This window comes from Suillus paluster (assembly GCF_016628075.1).
Source record: "Suillus paluster strain FC165 chromosome Unknown EDB91scaffold_53, whole genome shotgun sequence".
In the NCBI taxonomy this organism is placed as follows: Eukaryota; Fungi; Basidiomycota; class Agaricomycetes; order Boletales; family Suillaceae; genus Suillus; species Suillus paluster.
This window is the reverse complement of record NW_024537613.1, coordinates 27,984-45,926: the sequence shown is the minus strand read 5'-3', so window position 1 is coordinate 45,926 and position 17,943 is coordinate 27,984. Positions and strand designations below refer to the sequence as shown.

The window sequence follows — 17,943 nt, the reverse complement described above, 5'->3', positions numbered from 1 at the left end:
TCGCCTTTTTCCTCACAGACCAAGTCGTAGTAGTGTCCCTGTTCACGCTATCTTAGATTGCGGTCTAGAGTACAGGCTAGAGCAATAACCGTCAGGGGCGATTAGACATCGCGTGCCTAGATCAACGTAGGCTTCTCTCGATTCCGAGCACAATCTGCGTTCAGAGCCTCTTTTTGACACAGCAGTGTGATGGAGACAACTCAAAGACCTGTTGAGGCGTCATACATTTGACACGGGCAATCAAATGACTTACTTACCTCACGAAATGGAAGACTGCACTGGCATGGCAGTATGAAGTTAAACAAGGCCTTGGTATCAATATGAGTGAGAGCAATCATAGCGGCTCCCTAGCAGCAGAGAAAATGACATATGAGTCAGGGCTTTCATCTAGACAAGGTATATGGCTGGAGTGCGAGGTAGTCTGTCAAAGCACGTGAGAGAGGAAGAGAAGATCATCGAGCGAAAGAGACAGTTTCAGTAATCGACCTCACGACCATGCGAAGTGGGACGGCGACTCGGACAACCAAAGAAAAGTAAGTCCGCAGCAGCTTCCCATATAGCAACCACGCCAGTTGAGCCTCGTGTTTGTGTTGATAGTCTTTCAGATACTTGTGCCTCCGCTGCAGGTTGACCTGAATGCGTTGAACTATCGGCTTCGTTGCTACTTGTACGTTGCATAGCTGCGGCCACTTCTTCCTCGGTAGGAGGGGCAATGTCGTATCCCTGCGTGTTAAGTCCAAGGGTATCAGCCTCACAGACCGGTAAATACTTGTGATGACGAGCAACTTACGTCTTCCATACGACAAGGAGTCACGTCGACGTGATGTCTGGAAACACCCGCTGTTCTCGATCCTATCACGGTGCACCTTCGAAGGTCTTGTGTGACGCAGCATCCGTTCGCAGACCCAGACCCAGTTGTAGTTATGTATCCTCTCTCGGATCGCTGTTCGATAAAGACCTGTAGACACTGGGGATCGACATGACACGACTCAAGCCTCGAGCAATATCCAACACGCAACGCAATTGAACCACAGCAACTCACCTCACGGAATGGAAGACTCGTCACTTGACTTTCATGTCATTATGAAGGTGTCTGTATCTAACGGCGAGACAAACGCCTCCATAATGGAATGAATCAGAACATGGATAGCTTGTCCTCTAGAGTCTGCAGAGATTTGAAGACAAATAATTCTTGCGTTGGACAAAGCCCAACATGAACATGGCGGGACAAACCTGCCTTCCATGCTGACTACACAAACAAACAAACCCGAATTCACAAACCCGATGATCACAAACCGATTGCAGCGATGAAAATGCGTTGTTACATGCACGTACAAGTACGAATTCTAGACATTCTATCCCCAAGGTCAAGTCAATGAGTACGACAACAATCAGAAGAATTGAAAACAAAAACAGTCAACAGTCGTATGATGCGATTCGTATTATGCATTAGTCATTCTTTTACAATGATACCATCCCGGACAGCTCACGTCTGGGTGAGAGTCAAGTCAACGCGCGCGCGCGCTCACAACATCTTCCCCAAAACCCGAGGCTGACTCAAATCCGCAATATTGATGAAGATATCATCCGCAGGATGCCTGTAAAGCGGAGCCCTCAACCTCTTCTGGTCGAGATGGTGGCCAATGAAACCGATGCTGCGACCGAGAACAAACAAGCCGTTGAGAGTTCCGATTTTGATATATTCATCGGCTTCTTCGGGTGTGAAGGCGCCGGAGTCGCGGAGGAGGTCGACGAAGCAGACTGCGATGCAGCCGTCGACGTTGAGAATGAGCTGGGGGGGGGAGGTGTTAGTTTGGTTTCGGCGGATGAAGAGAAGGAAAGGAGACTCACGGTATCTTTCTTGGACGTAGTCACCTTCTCGACAGCGAGCGCATAATCAAGCAACGAGTGGCTCGGGAAGTTCTTCCTCACATACTCCTTCACGAGCTCGACTCTCAGATCAGGGTTGTTGACCGACTTGATCTTGTGGCCAATACCAGAGACTGTCATATCACGTCAGCCCAGTTCATGCATCCCAACACGCGCAAAGCGGAAAGGAGGAGAAAGAGGAGGGAGACTCACTAAGCTTGTTAGCCTTCCGCGAATTATCCACAAACTCTCTAGGCGTCAACCCCATATCCCTGGCCCCACTGAACATCCCAGCAGCCTCATCAAGCGCCCCCCCAAATCGACTCCCAATCGTCAAAAGCCCACTCGCCAAACTCGATATCAAATCCTTACCCGCCCTCGTAGCAACAATCGTGTTCATCGCACCACTCACAGCCGGGCCGTGGTCTGCAGTCAACATCAACACCATCTCGATGAATTTGGTGGCCCAGCTGGGAAGCCGGCGTTTGAACCAGAGGAGGGAAACGACACCTCCGAGTCCGATGTCTTCTTTGAAGACGTCGCTTATGCGCATCCCGGCGTAGAGGAGCTCTTGGCCACGCTCGTCAGAGATGGTACTGATGAATGCTGCGGGTTTACGGATGAGACCCAGTTCTTGCGCCCATTTGTAGTCCATGGGGATGACAGGCGGCTCTACCTCCTGCGAAGGGACTATAGCGCCTTCTTTCACGAGCTTCTCGTAGGTGGCTTGTAGGGCTTGGGGGAGGAGCTCGAATGTGGTGGGAACGATGAAACCGGCTTCACGCATAGCGCGGTTCTTGGCGTCTGCAGTCTCAGCATCGCTGTTCGCCATACTACCCGCATGACCGAATTGGACTTCTGTGGTAAACATGCTGGCGCAAGTACCGATGGCCCAAGCAACGATAGGTTTCTTGATCTGTCCGCGCTTGACGGCTTCGATGACACGGTATTCTTCTACACCACCGACTTCACCGAGGAGAACGAGCATTTTGCAAGCGGGATCGGCTTCGTAGCGGAGGAGATGGTCGATGAATGTGCTTCCTGGGTAACGGTCTCCACCGATGGCGATACCTTCGTAGGTACCGTTTGTGACCAATGAGAGGATGTTGTTGAGTTCGTTGGACATGCCTCCAGATTTAGAGACGTAGCCTACGCTGCCGGGGCGGTAGAGCTTGGAGGCGATGATGTTGTCCATCATGCTTTAAAATAATATGTCAACGTCAATTCGATGACAAAAAAACGAAGACAAACCCTCCAGAGTTTCCGATCCTGAAACAGCCAGGCTTGATGCCACCAACAGTAGCAGGGCCAATGATCAAAACACCCTTCTCCTCAGCCTTCCACAAAATTTCGCGTGCCTGTCTTTCAGGAACACCCTCAGCAATCAAGGCAATAGCACGGATGCTTGGATAGCCCAAACACTCCATTGTACTGCTGTAGACACTCCGGCTGGACGCGAAGTTGACAACGACGTCAACATCAGGGTGTTTCTTCACAGCTTCTTCGAGGGATGTGTATACAGGGAGAAGGGTCTCGCGCGTCCCCCAGTAGAATTTCTGGATGTGGTGACCTCCGAAAGGGTAGATCATAGCAGCGACCGAGGGACGGGACCGTTTGCAACTGTAATCAAAGTCCAACATGCCTTGGATAGCACGGGGCTGCAAGCCATAAACAAAGCTGCGCGTGTCCTCGTCAAAGGGTCTGTATGCAGGCCTCGCAGCCTTGTCATCAACAGTATCGAAACGAACGACGACGTCATCGGGCTGGGTGCGTTCCCCATCTGCGTGGATGGCACCGACGTCGCCTGTACCTGGCTCAGAAGTGACGGGTGCGGCCTTGGGTGAACCTGGGGCAGTGGCTGGGATGCTGACGGGTGCGGTGCTTGAGGTTGTTGATTTGAGACCGAGTGCGAGAGGGACGATTTCGGTGATGTGGGTATCGGGGCCGAAGACGCGGATTGGGACGCCGAGCGATTCACCTATGGGTAGTCAGTACATTACGTTGATTTTTAGTGAGATGACACACGTACCGAGTAAACGCATGGCTTTGAGGCCTTCTTGCCAGTTGGGCCCACCACGACGGACGTAGATCTTTGCTTGGTGAGCGATGAGCTGGGCTTTGAACATGGTGAGTGCACGGATGATGCCCTTAAAAGTGGCAGCGACGTTTGTGAAGTTGGCGATACCACCACCGATGATGAGGATCTTGCCATCAGCACGTGGGGGCGGGCGAGTGAGGAGGTCAACTGCAGCGATATCAGAAGATTGGTTCTATGGGAATGAAGAGGACTTACGGATTGTCTTGGCATATTCGAAAGTCTGACCCTCGCTTGGGGCACCAGAGTATTCACCGTAGTTGGCGAGTTCGTGAGCGAAGCCGGCTGCGGCGATGGCGTCGCTGTAGACGACGGAAGCACCACCACCTGCGACCATTGTCCATACACGACCGGTTGGGTTGAGGACGGTGAGCTTAAGAGAAGCACCGGTAGAAGCGTCGAGTTTTTGGATGTATGCTATTTATAATGAGTATGACGCCATGAGAAATAAGAAGGATCGTACCTTCTTCCTTTGTGAGATCTCTACCAAAAGGAGCGGGCCAGACCATGGGTGGGCCACGGTCAGCGTTTATCTTTGAGCCAGTGGTAGTTGCAGCTGGACCAGTCTCGTAGACAGTCAAATCTCTTGCGACAGCCCACTTTGGGCCGCAGATGCTCTCAGCGGTCTGGTCGAGCTTTGCAGCCATATCGAGGTAGTGGATTGCACCGTCATCGAGGACGACCAAGGGGTTGATCTCGAGGTAAGCAAAGTGAAGGTCTACGTAGACAGAGTAGAGTCTGACGAGGAAGTCAGTGAGGACTTCTTTCTTGTGCGCTGGGACGTCGCGGAGGAGGGTGTTTTGGAGGTCAGCACGTGATGGGAAAGCGCCGATGACAGGAATATCGAGTTTGAGAGCCTTTGCGTCGACATCGCCGACGTCAACACCACCTGAAGTGGTGAAGAGGAGTGTGTCTGCGTGACGAGCGGAGGTGATGCAGATGTAATATTCAGAGTCTGATGGATGAGGGAGGAAAGGTTCTACGATGAAAGAGCTGAGAGTTCCGGTGACGGATTCGACCTTTAAAGGGACCGAGATTAGATGAGATAAAAAGTCGCGTCAAAAGAAAAACACTGACCCTCTGTGGTTTTCCTGCTCTGTCTTGAATCCATTTCTTCGCGTCTTGCCAGTCTTTGTTAAGAGCGAGTAAGCCAGCCTTGCCTCTACGCTTGATGAGCTGATCTGGCTTTGCGACGAGCTTTGTAGTAGAAACCCAAGATGGGAGATGGGTGTCTGGGGTGATCGAGTCAGATTGAGGGTCCCATAGGATCTGAGCTACGCGTGGTGCTGGGAACTGGAGAGTAGAAGAAGGTGAAGGAGCAAAGTTTGGGTTTGGTGATGGAGCGCGTTGAAGCCAATAGGCTAGCAACAACTTTGCGTCGTATTCACGGATTGCTAGTTATCAAGAGTCAGTCTTCTGAATTTCTATTGTAAAAAGTGAAACTGAACCTTTTGAAGACATTGTTTGGGAGAAGGAGATAGCTTGCTGTATTTTTTGATCGAGATGGTATTTTATCTATGCCCCCCAATATTCTCACGATACTAAATTATGCACAGCCACACTCGAACCACTACTGTAATCGAACCATTTAATCGTATCACAATATTTAATTGATATTTCTCCGAATACCAGTGCAGTTCTTACCTAGGACCGAATACCTGCCTCCCCAGACACCCGAATAACCGTTTACCGCCTCCTGCCCGAATACCAGACTACCGAATAACCGATCCTTGCGATAATCTGATTAATTCGCCCTTCAGCAATGCACAATCAACTCCTTCTCTGTCGTGCTTCCATACACGCTTCACTGACATGCGGCATCACGTCAACGACGTGTGCCAGCTCATTTGACCAGTATAGCTAATCAGATTGCTTGTTTCCACACCACCTCCGTCGTCCCTGAATTCGAACACCATTTCTTACTGTCCTCGTTCCTTCATCACACCATCACATCTTATCGCCCCATCTCCCATCAAATATGCTAGTACACGTTTCTGTCTGGTGTTCATGAAAACTTAAAGATGTACGAGTAAGTTTGAGGTCAATTCGAGTCTCGGAGGAGTAACACAGACGATGATCTACGATATTCTCGACCAGCAGACCTCTCACTTCCGGCAGCCGCACTCTTCCCATTCACAACATCATCCAGGAGTCAAGGTGAGGTACGAAACGGACAATCGGGATTTACCTGACTGTTCATTTGGTACCTTGCCTTGCGATATGGACTAGGCCAGTACGTCAGACGAGTCGACTGGGTGGGTTGTGGGTATAGATCTGGACCCTTGAATGGACAAATACAACCACCGTAAGGATGTAGTCGTCCGATACTCCTGGAGGATTAACCATATTATAGGCCATGGAAATGAAGCGGTCGTGACGAGGCGAATCGCCGGGTCACTTTGTCTCTTGCATGGTAGTGAACATGCACGTCGATATCTAACAGTTATGTGCTATCGCCGTTCAATCTGATTCTATCGTCAGACACCATCAATAACTTCAACCATCCAACATTCTAATTGCCCCGCGCAAACTAGTCAGTCGCCTTCTTGATCTCATCACGAATAGTGGTTATTAACAACATCACAGGGGACTGTAGTGACATGACCACTGTGGGTAGTAGATCCAATGAAATTCAGTGGGTGAAATCAGATTATAACTTCATGAAATTCATAGCATGATGCACTGAAACCGAGGTGCTGAAATTGCCGTTTTTTACTCTGAAAATATACTCTGAAATGATGTGCTGAAATTCTTGCTCGAAAAAAAAAAAGTGTGACGTTGTGACATGTCACCCATCACATCAGGTGATGCGTCATGACCTTACCTCACGATTTATAATTTGCCAATGGTAGGAATTGAACCCATGACCTTGGGCTTGTGAAGCCTAAGATACACAGCACCACTACCACTACACTGCCAACTGCCACTTTGGGTGAAACTGAGCTAGCGCGAAAAGGATTTAATAGGTCTGGCAACCAGGTGGATATGAGTTCGAATATAGACTTGGGCCCATAAATAATAAATTGATTCTGTAAAGTTCATGGATCTGGTCCTTTTTAAAGCTTTTGTCCCAATCCTGGGCAATACCTTGATTATTGCTATATCGCTGCCCAATTCTGGGCTTGTCCTGACCTGGAAGTTGCACACATCAGGCACATCGGAATGAGTCATGTAGCACAGGTCAGGCGGCATACCTGTGGCAGACCTATGACAGAGCTCGTACCAATATCTGAGTGACCTCTATATATGGCACTCACCATTAATTCCTCTGCGTGCCATGAATGGTCGAATAAATCTCTTTGAAGTGTCCTGGCGGTGTGTTCGGGCCAATCAAAAGGGTTCAACAAGGTATGCATTGCAGATAAGCACAGCACTGTAGTATACACATGAAGTATGCACTGATAGCTATCTAACAGAGTAAAATATTTGTTACCGCAGGAGGAAAAGCATTTCGGAGTCAATCAGAAGCAACAAGAGGATAAGGAAAGAAGAGGGCGGCATGTTTGCAAAACTCAGCCCAAATGTCGGCCAATACATTTATAGTGTGTTGATCCTCCGTCCTAACGACATCACCCGACCGTTCTAACCATTGCTCAATGAATGTACCCTCCAAAGGAATTCGGGGATCCCACTTTGGCCACGAGCCCATTGGGAATGATGGACATGCCGCAATGAAAGCAAGCCAAAACACATCACGTCCCCATGTCCACAGCTGCGTCTGGCAATTTACCTGAGCAACAAGCCATCCTTCAATATCCTTCGTCAGTGAGGCCCATTTAGCCTGGTCAGAGTAGTCGAAGTGTTGAAGGGGCAGGAATGGGATACAAATGTCATCTGGGAGCACAGGAAAATCATCATGACCATGACTGCAGACTGACTGCGCAATGTAAGTTTTCAAAAGAAATTGCGAAGACTGTAGACTCACAGCGCTATCTGAGTGCATCAAATCTCCAGCACTGGAGCAGAGATCCATTTCCACAACTGGCGAGGTAAAGGTCCCATATTCCTCTGCAACAGAGATTGTGATCTGGATAGGCTGTTATACACCAATCATCAAAAATGGTTCTGATGGTGGTCGGCAAGAGCTCACAATATTCCTTTCAATAATCGGCCTTGGGAGTCTACCCGAAAAACATATAGTAAGGAGCACAGACTGCAGTGGGCCTGTGCTGACATCCAGGTGTTGAATATCTGGATAAATGGTAACAACATTTGTGAGTAGTCCAGACTGCATTGGTTGGTAGTTGGTTGAATGAAGACGACAACAACGACAACAATGAGCAAGGACATGAGAACGTCGGACTTGTTGATTTCAACAGTCAAGAGTCACGTGACCAGAGCTTCACCACGGAAATTGTCAAGTCAAATCACAATCAAGTGCCTTATTGACCTGACATGAATTCAGCTGATCTTGTTGATGGCGCTGGTAGGTTTTTCCCCGTTCATCTTATACATTCATGATTTCTATGCGTACTGATTTAGTGGCCACAGTTCTGCAATTCTGCAATACTACTCAAAAGCGCGTCCTCTGCACAGTGTGCCCTCGGAAAAATGGTATCTATCGTACAATGGAGCTGCGACATACCAAGAAGCACACTCTACAAGGAGTTCATTTTCGTCATGCTAGATACTTCATGGAGCAACAGATGGGGATGAGGCTTCCACATTCTGTCCAGGGCGTTCACATGGAGTCCGGATCACCACCACCTGCTGCCGAAATCGATATCTCTTTTGATGCTGATGACTCTTTCATGGATATGGACGACACTTCTGATGTGCTGCTTGCTTGCGCGCAGTCTGGTGTACCACCTGCAGCATCTGTTACAGTGTCAGATAATGTGGACTCTGACTTGGATGTTAGATTATCGGAGCTCTTGAAAAAGATAATTGGCCATCGCACTTTTGAATTTGAAGGAGGATGTCCGGACTTATTTGCCGAACTTCAAGCAACCCTTGCATTGGGTGAATTACCATTCTCAACTCCACTTTCCCAGTCCTCTGATGAGGAGTGTGAGCTCTTTGACGACAGCGCTCCCAATTTTGGGGTTGAGCTCCCTGGTAAGTAACATCATTGTTCATTCTGTGGGGTCATTCAGTAACATCACCAGATGATATCTATGATAAGGCAAGTGCGAACTTTGACATGGTCTCGATGAATAACCCAACATATCCGTGGCCATCGAAAGCGGTATGTTTCTTGTTGTATCCACATCACAACCTAATACTTATATCCCTGTCAAGCACTTCATCACATCCCTTCTTTTCAGCTCTCTGTGTCTCCCGTTCTCTGAGACTCAGAAAAAAGCCATACTCAATTGGGTGAGAGATCTTGGCACTCGAAATGTCCCCTCACTGGGTTCGATGAAGAAGTGCCACACATACCTGGATAATCTTGTCGGCAATCTGACTCAGCAAGCCACATCTCGCTCTGGTGATGTATTTTATATCAACAACATCGCAGAAGCAATCGCAAAGGTGCGTCCAACTCGTCTCTCACACGAGTGCAGTGGTGACACTAAATTTAGGACTATGCAAATCCACTGACTCGGTTCACAATGAAAGACTACCCTGAGGATGGTGGTGAGGGGATGTCGCAAGTCTTCAACAGGAAGAAGATGTTGTTTGATCTTCTGTCACTGCCGGCGGTTCGAGTGGATGGAACAATTTATTTTACAGATGAACTACTACAGGATGACTCTGGAGACTACTTCATTCCAGAGCGCTTTTTTTACGCCTCACCTCCTGCAGACTCAGATTCCGATGACACTGAACCCCGTGAGCATGTGGACATGAAGCCCTTATATGCACTTGGTCGGGCAGTCAAACGAACGGAGGTACATGGTCGCTGTGCATCTATCATGACATATAATATTCTAACTACTCGAAAAACAGGCCGGATTCATTGTTCATGATGAACAAGAGATCATTCCTACGTCTGTGTTTATGCGGTCATTTGAAGACATAGCTGCAACACAGGGCGAACTCAATTGTGGGCTTACAGGTGTGTTATGCATCCATTTGTGTGAGCAGTTGCAGGACTCACACGATAACAGCCTCATCAACCAAATATGCGTCACTTTCACCAAGTCCAATGCGCAAAAAAGCGAATGGTCGCATGGTATATACAGTCCCCCTTATCATATTCATGGACAATGTTTCCGGTAACATATCCAAGCAGTGGAATAAACACCACGCAATTTATATGTCGAACGCAAATTTACCACGTGAGATGCTGGAGAAAGAATTTTTTGTGTGCTTCGTCACATCTTTGCCGCATGCTGCTCCCATGGAACTCATGCGGGCAATGAAACAATCAATTTCGTCCGTTGGTTTGTTGACTCACTCAAATTGAAGTTCTAACATGACCTATAGTGATGCAGCCATGTCTGGTGTCGTCACGAGGGACTGCAAAGACAATGAAGAAGTTTTGCTGATTCCGTGCAGGCTTTTCCTTGCTGGGGACAATCCTATGCAGGCAGAGGAGTGCAGTCATGCAGGGTTAAACTGTAACTATTTCTGTTGGACGTGTGACATTGGTGGAACAAAAGAATTCAAGGCATCTGGTGATGGTTACAGTAGCCTGTTCACAGTAAGCACATATTTGAATCAAACTTTAACACCTGATGACGTGCTTGTAGTCGGGAAATCTATGAACACCAGAAGGCACTGCAACAAACATCCAACAGCAGTTTGAGATGGCGTTGAAGTCCAGTGTGATGGAGAAAATCAAGAATTCAGTGTCGTCGACGGGCATTCGTGATTCAGCCTCTATCTCTATCATCAATACCCTCGTCGAACTTGGAAAGAAGCTTCGAAAGCACGTGGCTGGTACTCAAGCAATGTCTGAAGCTGACGTCACGGCTGCACTGGAGAAAGAATTTGAGAAACTTCTGCGAGGCAACACAGTTGACGATACCATCAATCCATTGTTGGGGATGGATGGTCAGTTTCTTTCCATGATGTTGACCCTCTCGTTAACACTCCTGACAGGCCTCAATATGCACATGGACAAGCCAACAGAAATCCTGCATACAGTGCTACTTGGTGTTGTCAAGTACTTCTGGGGACAAACGGTATTTTTGCTCGAAAAAGCGAAGCTTATGGATGTCTTTCAGACCCATCTCCATTCCGTTGATACTGATGGACTGAATGCTCCATGCTTGGGTGCGGACTACATCTGCCATTATAAAGGCAGCCTGATCAGAAAACATTTCAAGAGCTTGGCGCAAGTGATGCCGTTCTTAATTTATGACCTCGTGCCCTCAACTGTTCTCAATGCGTGGACTATCATCGGAGAACTCGTTGTGCTCATATGGCACACCAACATATTGAATATGGAAGCTTATCTTGTAAGTTCATATGCAAGTGTAGATTCTAGGTCTCACACTGAGTCTTTCAGGCAATGTTATCTCGAATGATTGAGGATTTCCTTAATGTCACGGCACAATGTTCCCCCAGCATCATTATCAGCAAACCCAAATTTCACTTCTTGATCCACCTCCCAGCTTACATCCGTCAGTTTGGGCCTGCAATCGTATTTTTAACAGAAAGATATGAGTCGTTTAATCATGTTTTCCGTTTGTCATGCATATACAGCAATCATCAAGCGCTGAGCTGTGACAGCTGCAGAACCTTCACTCACCAAGACATCGTCAAGCATGTTGCCACCAGCAGATATTGGTACGACCATAAAGTAGCAAAATGGGTTCGGGGAGGTCAAGTGGTCCTTGAGTACCTGGACGATCACCCAGAGCAAGCCCGACTTCTTGGGTTGTCCCATTTTGTTCAAATCCCTGCAGTACCTGGTATTTAAGCGCATTGTGCCTTGCTTTATCCTCACTCATATTTCTTGTAGGCTCTGGAAAGGCTCAATAGACTTCTGGCACGAATGGAAAAACAACAAGGAATGATGTGGTGGCCTGGAAGAACACTCATTGTGCGAAGACCTTGAAGACCACACAGCCTGGCATCATTTACTATTGTGGCAAATCAGTTGTGGCGAGTGAGGGTGACATCGCTCATTTAAATAGCCACGTTATCTTTTGTCAAGGGGCGAATGGGCAGGTGAGTAATTTCCTGACTTTTCGTGGCTGTTGATTCATGAGATACTACTAGGTGGGCATTGGACAGATTTGCGAGATTCTCATATCATCTGAGGACCATGAAACAGTGATTCATGTCGCACTACAGCTCTTTTCGTTTCTGGATACATTACATGCCTCTGTCCATCTCCCGCATCTGAATCTTATGGATGATGAAGTAGTTGTAACGGCATCAGTGAGTCTTTTTTACAAATGCGTGAATCATTCTGATCATTATCCAACAGGATATCATATGCATTGTCAATCTCCAGCACAACTGTATCAATTCGCAATGTATGGACACCCTCTAACAGCGTGTCTGTCAAGAACGGATTGAAACTTCCCGGATGAAACCCACCATTCACCATAAGTCCACTCCGCACTTTCTTGTCAACACCTACTCTCTTCATAACTATGCGCATATCCATCTTGTTGTTCCGGAAACGCTTCGCGAAATGCCACTGAGAGTTACAAATGTGGCAGAAGTTTGGGCCACAGCTGTATAACATATGAAGGAGAAGAAAGCTTTGAAGAAATCTGGCGATACTCCTCAAGAAGCCGAAAGCACCAAGAATAATGTTCAGCATTCATTGGTACCAGTTCCTGCTTTCAATAAACCTTCCGCCAAACCGAGGACCACCGCCAAACCGAAAGCAAGAGCAAGCAGCTCCAGCACACGGGCAAGAAGGCTGCACCATCTCACGCTCGTCAAACTGTTCACAGATCGTCTGCACATGAGACACCAGTCACTCAGCAGAATTCCATGGTTCAATCTAATGCTGCTGCTTTTGATCAGCATGGCCAGGGTCACTTCGTGCCGCCAATGGGCTCAGGCTTCTACCCTCCTCCACCCCAATCCTTCCACCACTCTCTGCCTCATCCACCACAACAATATGTTCCTCCGCCACAACCATACCTTCCTCCACTGCAACTATACATTCCTCCGTCACAAATGTACCTCCATCTGCCATAGCCATACCTTCATCCACCACCAGTGCCACTGAACCTGCATCTTTACTCGGGCTATCATCCAAGTGCAGACACACGCCCCACCCATGCACAGTCGGCTCCCACAGCATCAGGTTCAAACATTCGCATGGCACTGCATATCCTTCCTGGTGAACTGCAGTTCCAAAGTATCCCAAACCCCTACTTCCTGCCTCCTGGTTTCTCTTAGAGAGACAAGGAGAATTGAAGAGTTTCCTCATCCAGGCTTACAACAGCAGCCATATAAGCAAGCCTACCTTGATTACTATACATTAACACTCAAATAAATCTCAGGTTCAAGCAGGGTAACTTCCAGACCGCCGCTCTCGCTGTTCTAGAGCAAACCAATGTTGTGCGCTGGAGGTTCAAGCAGGGTAACTTTCAGATCGCCGCTCTCGCTGTTCTAGAGCATGTGCACTGGACCTCCATGCAGATTCCCCACAGTTCTGCCAATTGAAAAGTTTTTTCAAGGGCGTTTCTGTCACACTGGTCCACTGGCTGGGCCTTAAAAAGATGCAAGGCTTGGTTGCCAATGCTGGCAACTATCAGTTCAAGAACACCACGGTCAAGGTAAGTTTTGATATGGGATGTAGAAATGATTAGCGACCGCATCTGCTTGTTTTTTATCCAACATGTCCCCATACTATCTTTCCCTGCTACTGTTTTACCCTTGATACCACTTGTATACTTAATGCTATTCAATTTATCTTCTCTGCTGCTCTTGAGAGCACTTCGTCTGTTTCTTGGTTTCATTGTGTGCCCCAAATTTACCAAATTTACGTTAAGTGAAGTTCAATGTGATTTGACTGGATTCTGACTTTCTGTCCATTTGTCTGTCGTCATCAACCTTGGGCAACACCAGGTCTCGTGCATTTTCCTCACTTTTGACATCATGATTTCGTGTTTTCCTGTGTGTTCTCGAGGTTCAAAGACTTCAGGTAATTCACAGGCCCAAAGTTCAGGAAATGATGGTCTGTTGATGCCAGATATCAACTTGCTGCAGTCTCGAGGAAGAAGTGTTTCAACGTCCAGCAGGAGTCAACTTGGCGGATCACGAGCCCCTTCTGCATGTGGTTCTCAGGCAATGGGAAACATTGCTTGTGCACGCTCACCACTCGGCACGTTTCCAGTCGACAGCACATCACTTTCTCATAGTCTGACTACTGTTGGCGACAACATGGCACATTCTGCTGTTCCGCATTCTCCCTCATCTGGTGATTCAATCAATGAGCCAATTACCACTGGTATACATCGCCAAAGGACATATTCTGCGGCTGGCCATGATGACCCAACAATCCTTATGCCCTCACGCATGAAATGGCTCAAAATATATGCTGAGAAGGCAGCTGAGAACGATGTCTCAGAAAAGGGTCTCAATGACTTTATTGATGTGAGTTGCTGCATCATTTGACAAATCCTCATTTTTTGAAACACCTCTAGACCGGAGGAATATATTACATGCTTATCGACCTCAAAGTGTGTATGATGAAGTTTGATGTAGCCCAAAGAGCTGCCATTCTCCTTGATTTGAAAGAGTTGATAAACTCCAAAGATTTCAAAGTATTTTTTGCCATCTCCACCCACAAGTCACCAGGTTAATTGTTCTATGCAGTCTGCACTCCAAAATCGTTTGATAGCATGTCTACTGTCACCAAACATTACCGCGTACATGGAGGACACACTTCCCCACATCATGGTAACCCCCTTCAAGTTATGATGACTCTTTCACAAGAACTGATACTGCGACAGAATTTCATCAAGAACAACAGTGGTATATTCAAAGTTCCACTGTCACTGTTCAAAGACGTCAAACTGACTGCAATACTTGCAAAAACTGTCAGTGAGCTGCTTTCATCAATTCGCGGTAACATGAAGAGCAAGGTATGCAATGTGATATTTAATTTATCTCAAGAATTGCTAAAATGATTGCTCAGTTGCTCGCGTCTATCTGCAAACGCATGAGCATTACGGACACGGCAAAATCACTTGCGCATGGCTCCATCGAGGTTGACTCCGCTCATTGGAATAGGCTTGCATTTTTGGTGCGTTTTCATCCTACTATCAGTCATTGTAGTTATAATAACCTGCAACAATTAGCGGCGCTGCTTGCGCGTCTTTATGATTGGTATCAGCAACTACAGGACCATTCCACTCAAGGCCCTTTATTCGCCTTCTCTTATTCCATCTCTCCACACTGCTGTCCGTGCCAGAATTGGACCGAAGCTCAGCATCGACATTAATGGCATCGAGGATGAGATGCTAGGCAGAGAAGAAGAAATTTCAGATAATCAGGACGATGAAGGCTTGGAAATGCACAATGCAGGAGCTCCCAGTGGAGTGTTATGATCAATGTTCACCGAATGGCAAAGGTTTCACACAACCACTAGGACTCGTCAAAGAGTAAGAGCAAGGATAAGATTGAGAGTGAACGTCTGAGTCTACACTGGGTAGGAACGAAGAGGTTAAGTCTAAAGAGAAACTACGCTAACTACCCGGCCTATATACATAACATTGAGTTGGAGATATCTGAGTCTGTAAATAATCAGCCAATGAGAAAGAATTGTACGATACTGCGCATGACATAGTGATATATAAGCAATGATGTCAGAGACGGAGATTAAGTGATAGGAAGACATATGGTTCTAGCCCTGGGCATAGGGGATCCGATCGGAGATGTGATTGGTGAAATGTGAAGGGGTGAAAATGTGACATGGTGATGATGTGATAACGTGAAAGGTGGAGGTATCACGTGACCGGTTCGGGTATGGGACATAGCCGAAGGAAAACCGAGAAATGAAAAATGATTCGTGTTAGGGATTCGTGACATGGAGCCATCGACAACGGTGATTTAGCTGATGGTGCAGAGGGGTTGGAGGAGAATTCAGGTAACGATGGGGATGCAGACCAGGATAATGAGCCTGAGGATAACGAGGTGCCTGATACCACCCCACATAACCGAGTTATTGCTGAGGACGACTCTGGCTTTGGGGACAATGGCAAGCCCGCCATTTTCACTTCAGGAAGATTTTGGAATTTTGTTGATACCTCGCTCAAGAACATTCACAAGGTTGCCAAGCAGGAGGCGGCGGACAATCAAACAACACTTGAAACCGCATTTCGGCAGTAGGTGTTTCATGATCAAACCTTGCAAATTGTTGCTCATTATTGCCAAGAATGCTTGTAGAATATTTCCAGGAAGACCTCGCTGATTTTCCCAGTAAAATGACCATTCCTAGGCTCCTCACAAACAGTAGTCCCCAGTGGCAGACCACTATTCAGAACAACCTCCTGTGGACTGACAATAAGTGATGTTCATTCCGGCACTGCCTCTTTTCCATCGCTCCATACATATATCACATTTGTTTCTACTGCTAATGTTGTCTATATCTAAACCGTCGTAATGCAATATTTTTTGTGACCCGTTTCATTTGCTCAGATGCTTGAGTCTGGGAATGGGGTGAATATACCTGGTTCGCTGCAACTGTCCATGCTGGTGAGATGAGAATGGTGCACGAAATGTCGATTAAATATTGTTCACAGCTGAAACTCTATGTATACCAAATATTGGGAAGATCTGCACACAACCTATGGAGACCAACCTGTGTGACAGGTATGAGCGAGATGCTTCTGCCAGGTGTTGTAAAAGACCTACCCAGAACCTCTAATGCTTATATTAACTATAGCTCTGGTCGCCAGGGTATCAACGGTGCCTCTAATAGCTCATTTGGTGGCTGTGTTAAGACCGTGCTCAGGGGTAAAGCGGAGTCTGAGGGGCTTGGCTTCAGCTCGTATGCTGCACCCCTTACCCAAGTACGTGCCCCTAATTTCAGGGTGTAGTCCGACACAAGTTCTAGGAGTTCCGACAGGACATCAGAATGGGGGTCCTCTGAAGGAGGACTGATGGACTACTAGGTGAGTGCAGGAAAGTCAGGCGGGGGTTGTTCCACCTGACAGGAGGGAGGCGGGAGACTACTGCGGTCGGAACCAACAGTAGAAGCGGAGCGGAAGGGACTGCTTGGATGAAGTCCGATGCAGAGCAGAATGGAGGGGATGGATGCGAGAGTGCGGGGTTTAGTTCCGACACACAGGAAGTCGGGGAATGGAGGAACAGAGGAACAACGGAACGGAGGAACAACGGAGGATTGGAGGACAGCCAACCTAGGAAGTCAATCCCCTAGGCCAGGAAACAGGAGTTTGACTTGGGATAAGCTTTAAGTCAAAGGGCAGAAGAGCAGGGCTTAGAAAAGGTAATATTCAGACTGAGTATCTACAGACAAATGTACATATGTTTATATACTCTAAGTGATGAGCATAGCATAGCAGAGGGCTATGTGCTGAGTGTACAGGATTACAATAGGATGACTGAGACATACGAGAATAAGGCTCGGGGAACAGTATGTACGCGATGGATCAGAATCACTAGGGTATAGGAATTACCAGTGATCCGAAAAGCGGAACTATGATACTAAACGGGGATAGGACCAGTTGAGTGGTTCCTAGTCTAGGAGTGGACCAGTGAGGCGGTCAGATGGACTAACAGTCAGGTGGGGGAATATGAGCGGAACTGAAGGACCCCCATGGGTTGGAAAAGCGGAGGGAGTAGGAGTAGGATCGGGCGGACCGATAGGGCGGAGGAGCGGAACCTCAGATAGGGTTGGATGGAAGGGGTATGGGGTCGGGGGACATAGGGGTGGTGTCGGAAAAGCGGAATGGGGTCAGGCGGAGGTAGCAGGGCTAATCCTGCTGAGATGCACTTCGTGCATTGTCAGGGAAGGAGGAATGGAGCGGACGGGGAAACAGGGGGTCAGACCAGGGGTGGGGATGCTTATAGGTGGTACTGGGGTACTCCAATCCGGTATATGACAGGCCGTAAGCATGTCTCCCAACCCCTCCACCTCCTCGCCTCCCTAT

At 47.7% G+C, this 17,943-nt stretch overlaps 6 protein-coding genes and 1 pseudogene across 7 annotated transcripts; 4 read left to right on the top strand and 3 right to left on the bottom strand.

Annotated features, from left to right (window-relative positions):
* Window positions 1-1,120: 1,120 nt before the first annotated feature.
* Window positions 1,121-5,425, bottom strand: EDB91DRAFT_1300400 (ATP citrate lyase; the record flags this gene model as incomplete). The annotated part of the gene is made up of 9 exons (XM_041324974.1): window positions 1,121-1,792; window positions 1,852-2,003; window positions 2,083-3,068; window positions 3,121-3,847; window positions 3,899-4,114; window positions 4,163-4,381; window positions 4,428-4,983; window positions 5,042-5,358; window positions 5,413-5,425. 9 exons carry the CDS (start codon window positions 5,423-5,425, stop codon window positions 1,526-1,528), a joined length of 3,453 nt encoding a protein of 1,150 aa, XP_041174286.1. The 3' UTR covers window positions 1,121-1,525.
* A 1,379-nt stretch (window positions 5,426-6,804) lies between these two features.
* On the bottom strand, window positions 6,805-6,882 carry EDB91DRAFT_t93 (annotated as a pseudogene). The gene has a single exon. The product of its transcript is annotated as a tRNA-OTHER (tRNA).
* A 539-nt stretch (window positions 6,883-7,421) lies between these two features.
* On the bottom strand, window positions 7,422-8,198 carry EDB91DRAFT_1057553 (uncharacterized protein; the record flags this gene model as incomplete). The annotated part of the gene is made up of 3 exons (XM_041314085.1): window positions 7,422-7,841; window positions 7,890-8,000; window positions 8,055-8,198. The coding sequence occupies 3 exons, from the start codon at window positions 8,196-8,198 to the stop codon at window positions 7,422-7,424; spliced, it is 675 nt and encodes a 224-aa protein (XP_041174285.1).
* Window positions 8,199-9,208: 1,010 nt separating this feature from the next.
* EDB91DRAFT_1010726 (uncharacterized protein) lies at window positions 9,209-9,964 on the top strand (the record flags this gene model as incomplete). The annotated part of the gene is made up of 3 exons (XM_041312410.1): window positions 9,209-9,439; window positions 9,490-9,798; window positions 9,857-9,964. Coding segments are annotated over 3 exons (648 nt in total), but the record flags the coding sequence as incomplete, so codon positions are not given.
* Window positions 9,965-10,079: 115 nt separating this feature from the next.
* EDB91DRAFT_1057515 (uncharacterized protein) lies at window positions 10,080-11,382 on the top strand (the record flags this gene model as incomplete). The annotated part of the gene is made up of 4 exons (XM_041314078.1): window positions 10,080-10,285; window positions 10,337-10,601; window positions 10,651-10,906; window positions 10,955-11,382. 4 exons carry the CDS (start codon window positions 10,080-10,082, stop codon window positions 11,380-11,382), a joined length of 1,155 nt encoding a protein of 384 aa, XP_041174283.1.
* A 47-nt stretch (window positions 11,383-11,429) lies between these two features.
* Window positions 11,430-11,672, top strand: EDB91DRAFT_1006109 (uncharacterized protein; the record flags this gene model as incomplete). The annotated part of the gene is made up of 1 exon (XM_041312318.1): window positions 11,430-11,672. A coding segment is annotated over one exon (243 nt), but the record flags the coding sequence as incomplete, so codon positions are not given.
* An 882-nt stretch (window positions 11,673-12,554) lies between these two features.
* EDB91DRAFT_1251337 (uncharacterized protein) lies at window positions 12,555-16,341 on the top strand (the record flags this gene model as incomplete). Its single annotated transcript, XM_041323367.1, has 13 exons — window positions 12,555-12,623; window positions 12,680-12,999; window positions 13,327-13,444; window positions 13,504-13,602; window positions 14,114-14,422; window positions 14,473-14,592; window positions 14,645-14,728; window positions 14,782-14,913; window positions 14,967-15,074; window positions 15,130-15,369; window positions 15,420-15,432; window positions 15,885-16,155; window positions 16,206-16,341. The coding sequence occupies 13 exons, from the start codon at window positions 12,555-12,557 to the stop codon at window positions 16,339-16,341; spliced, it is 2,019 nt and encodes a 672-aa protein (XP_041174281.1).
* Between the last annotated feature and the right edge of the window lie 1,602 nt (window positions 16,342-17,943).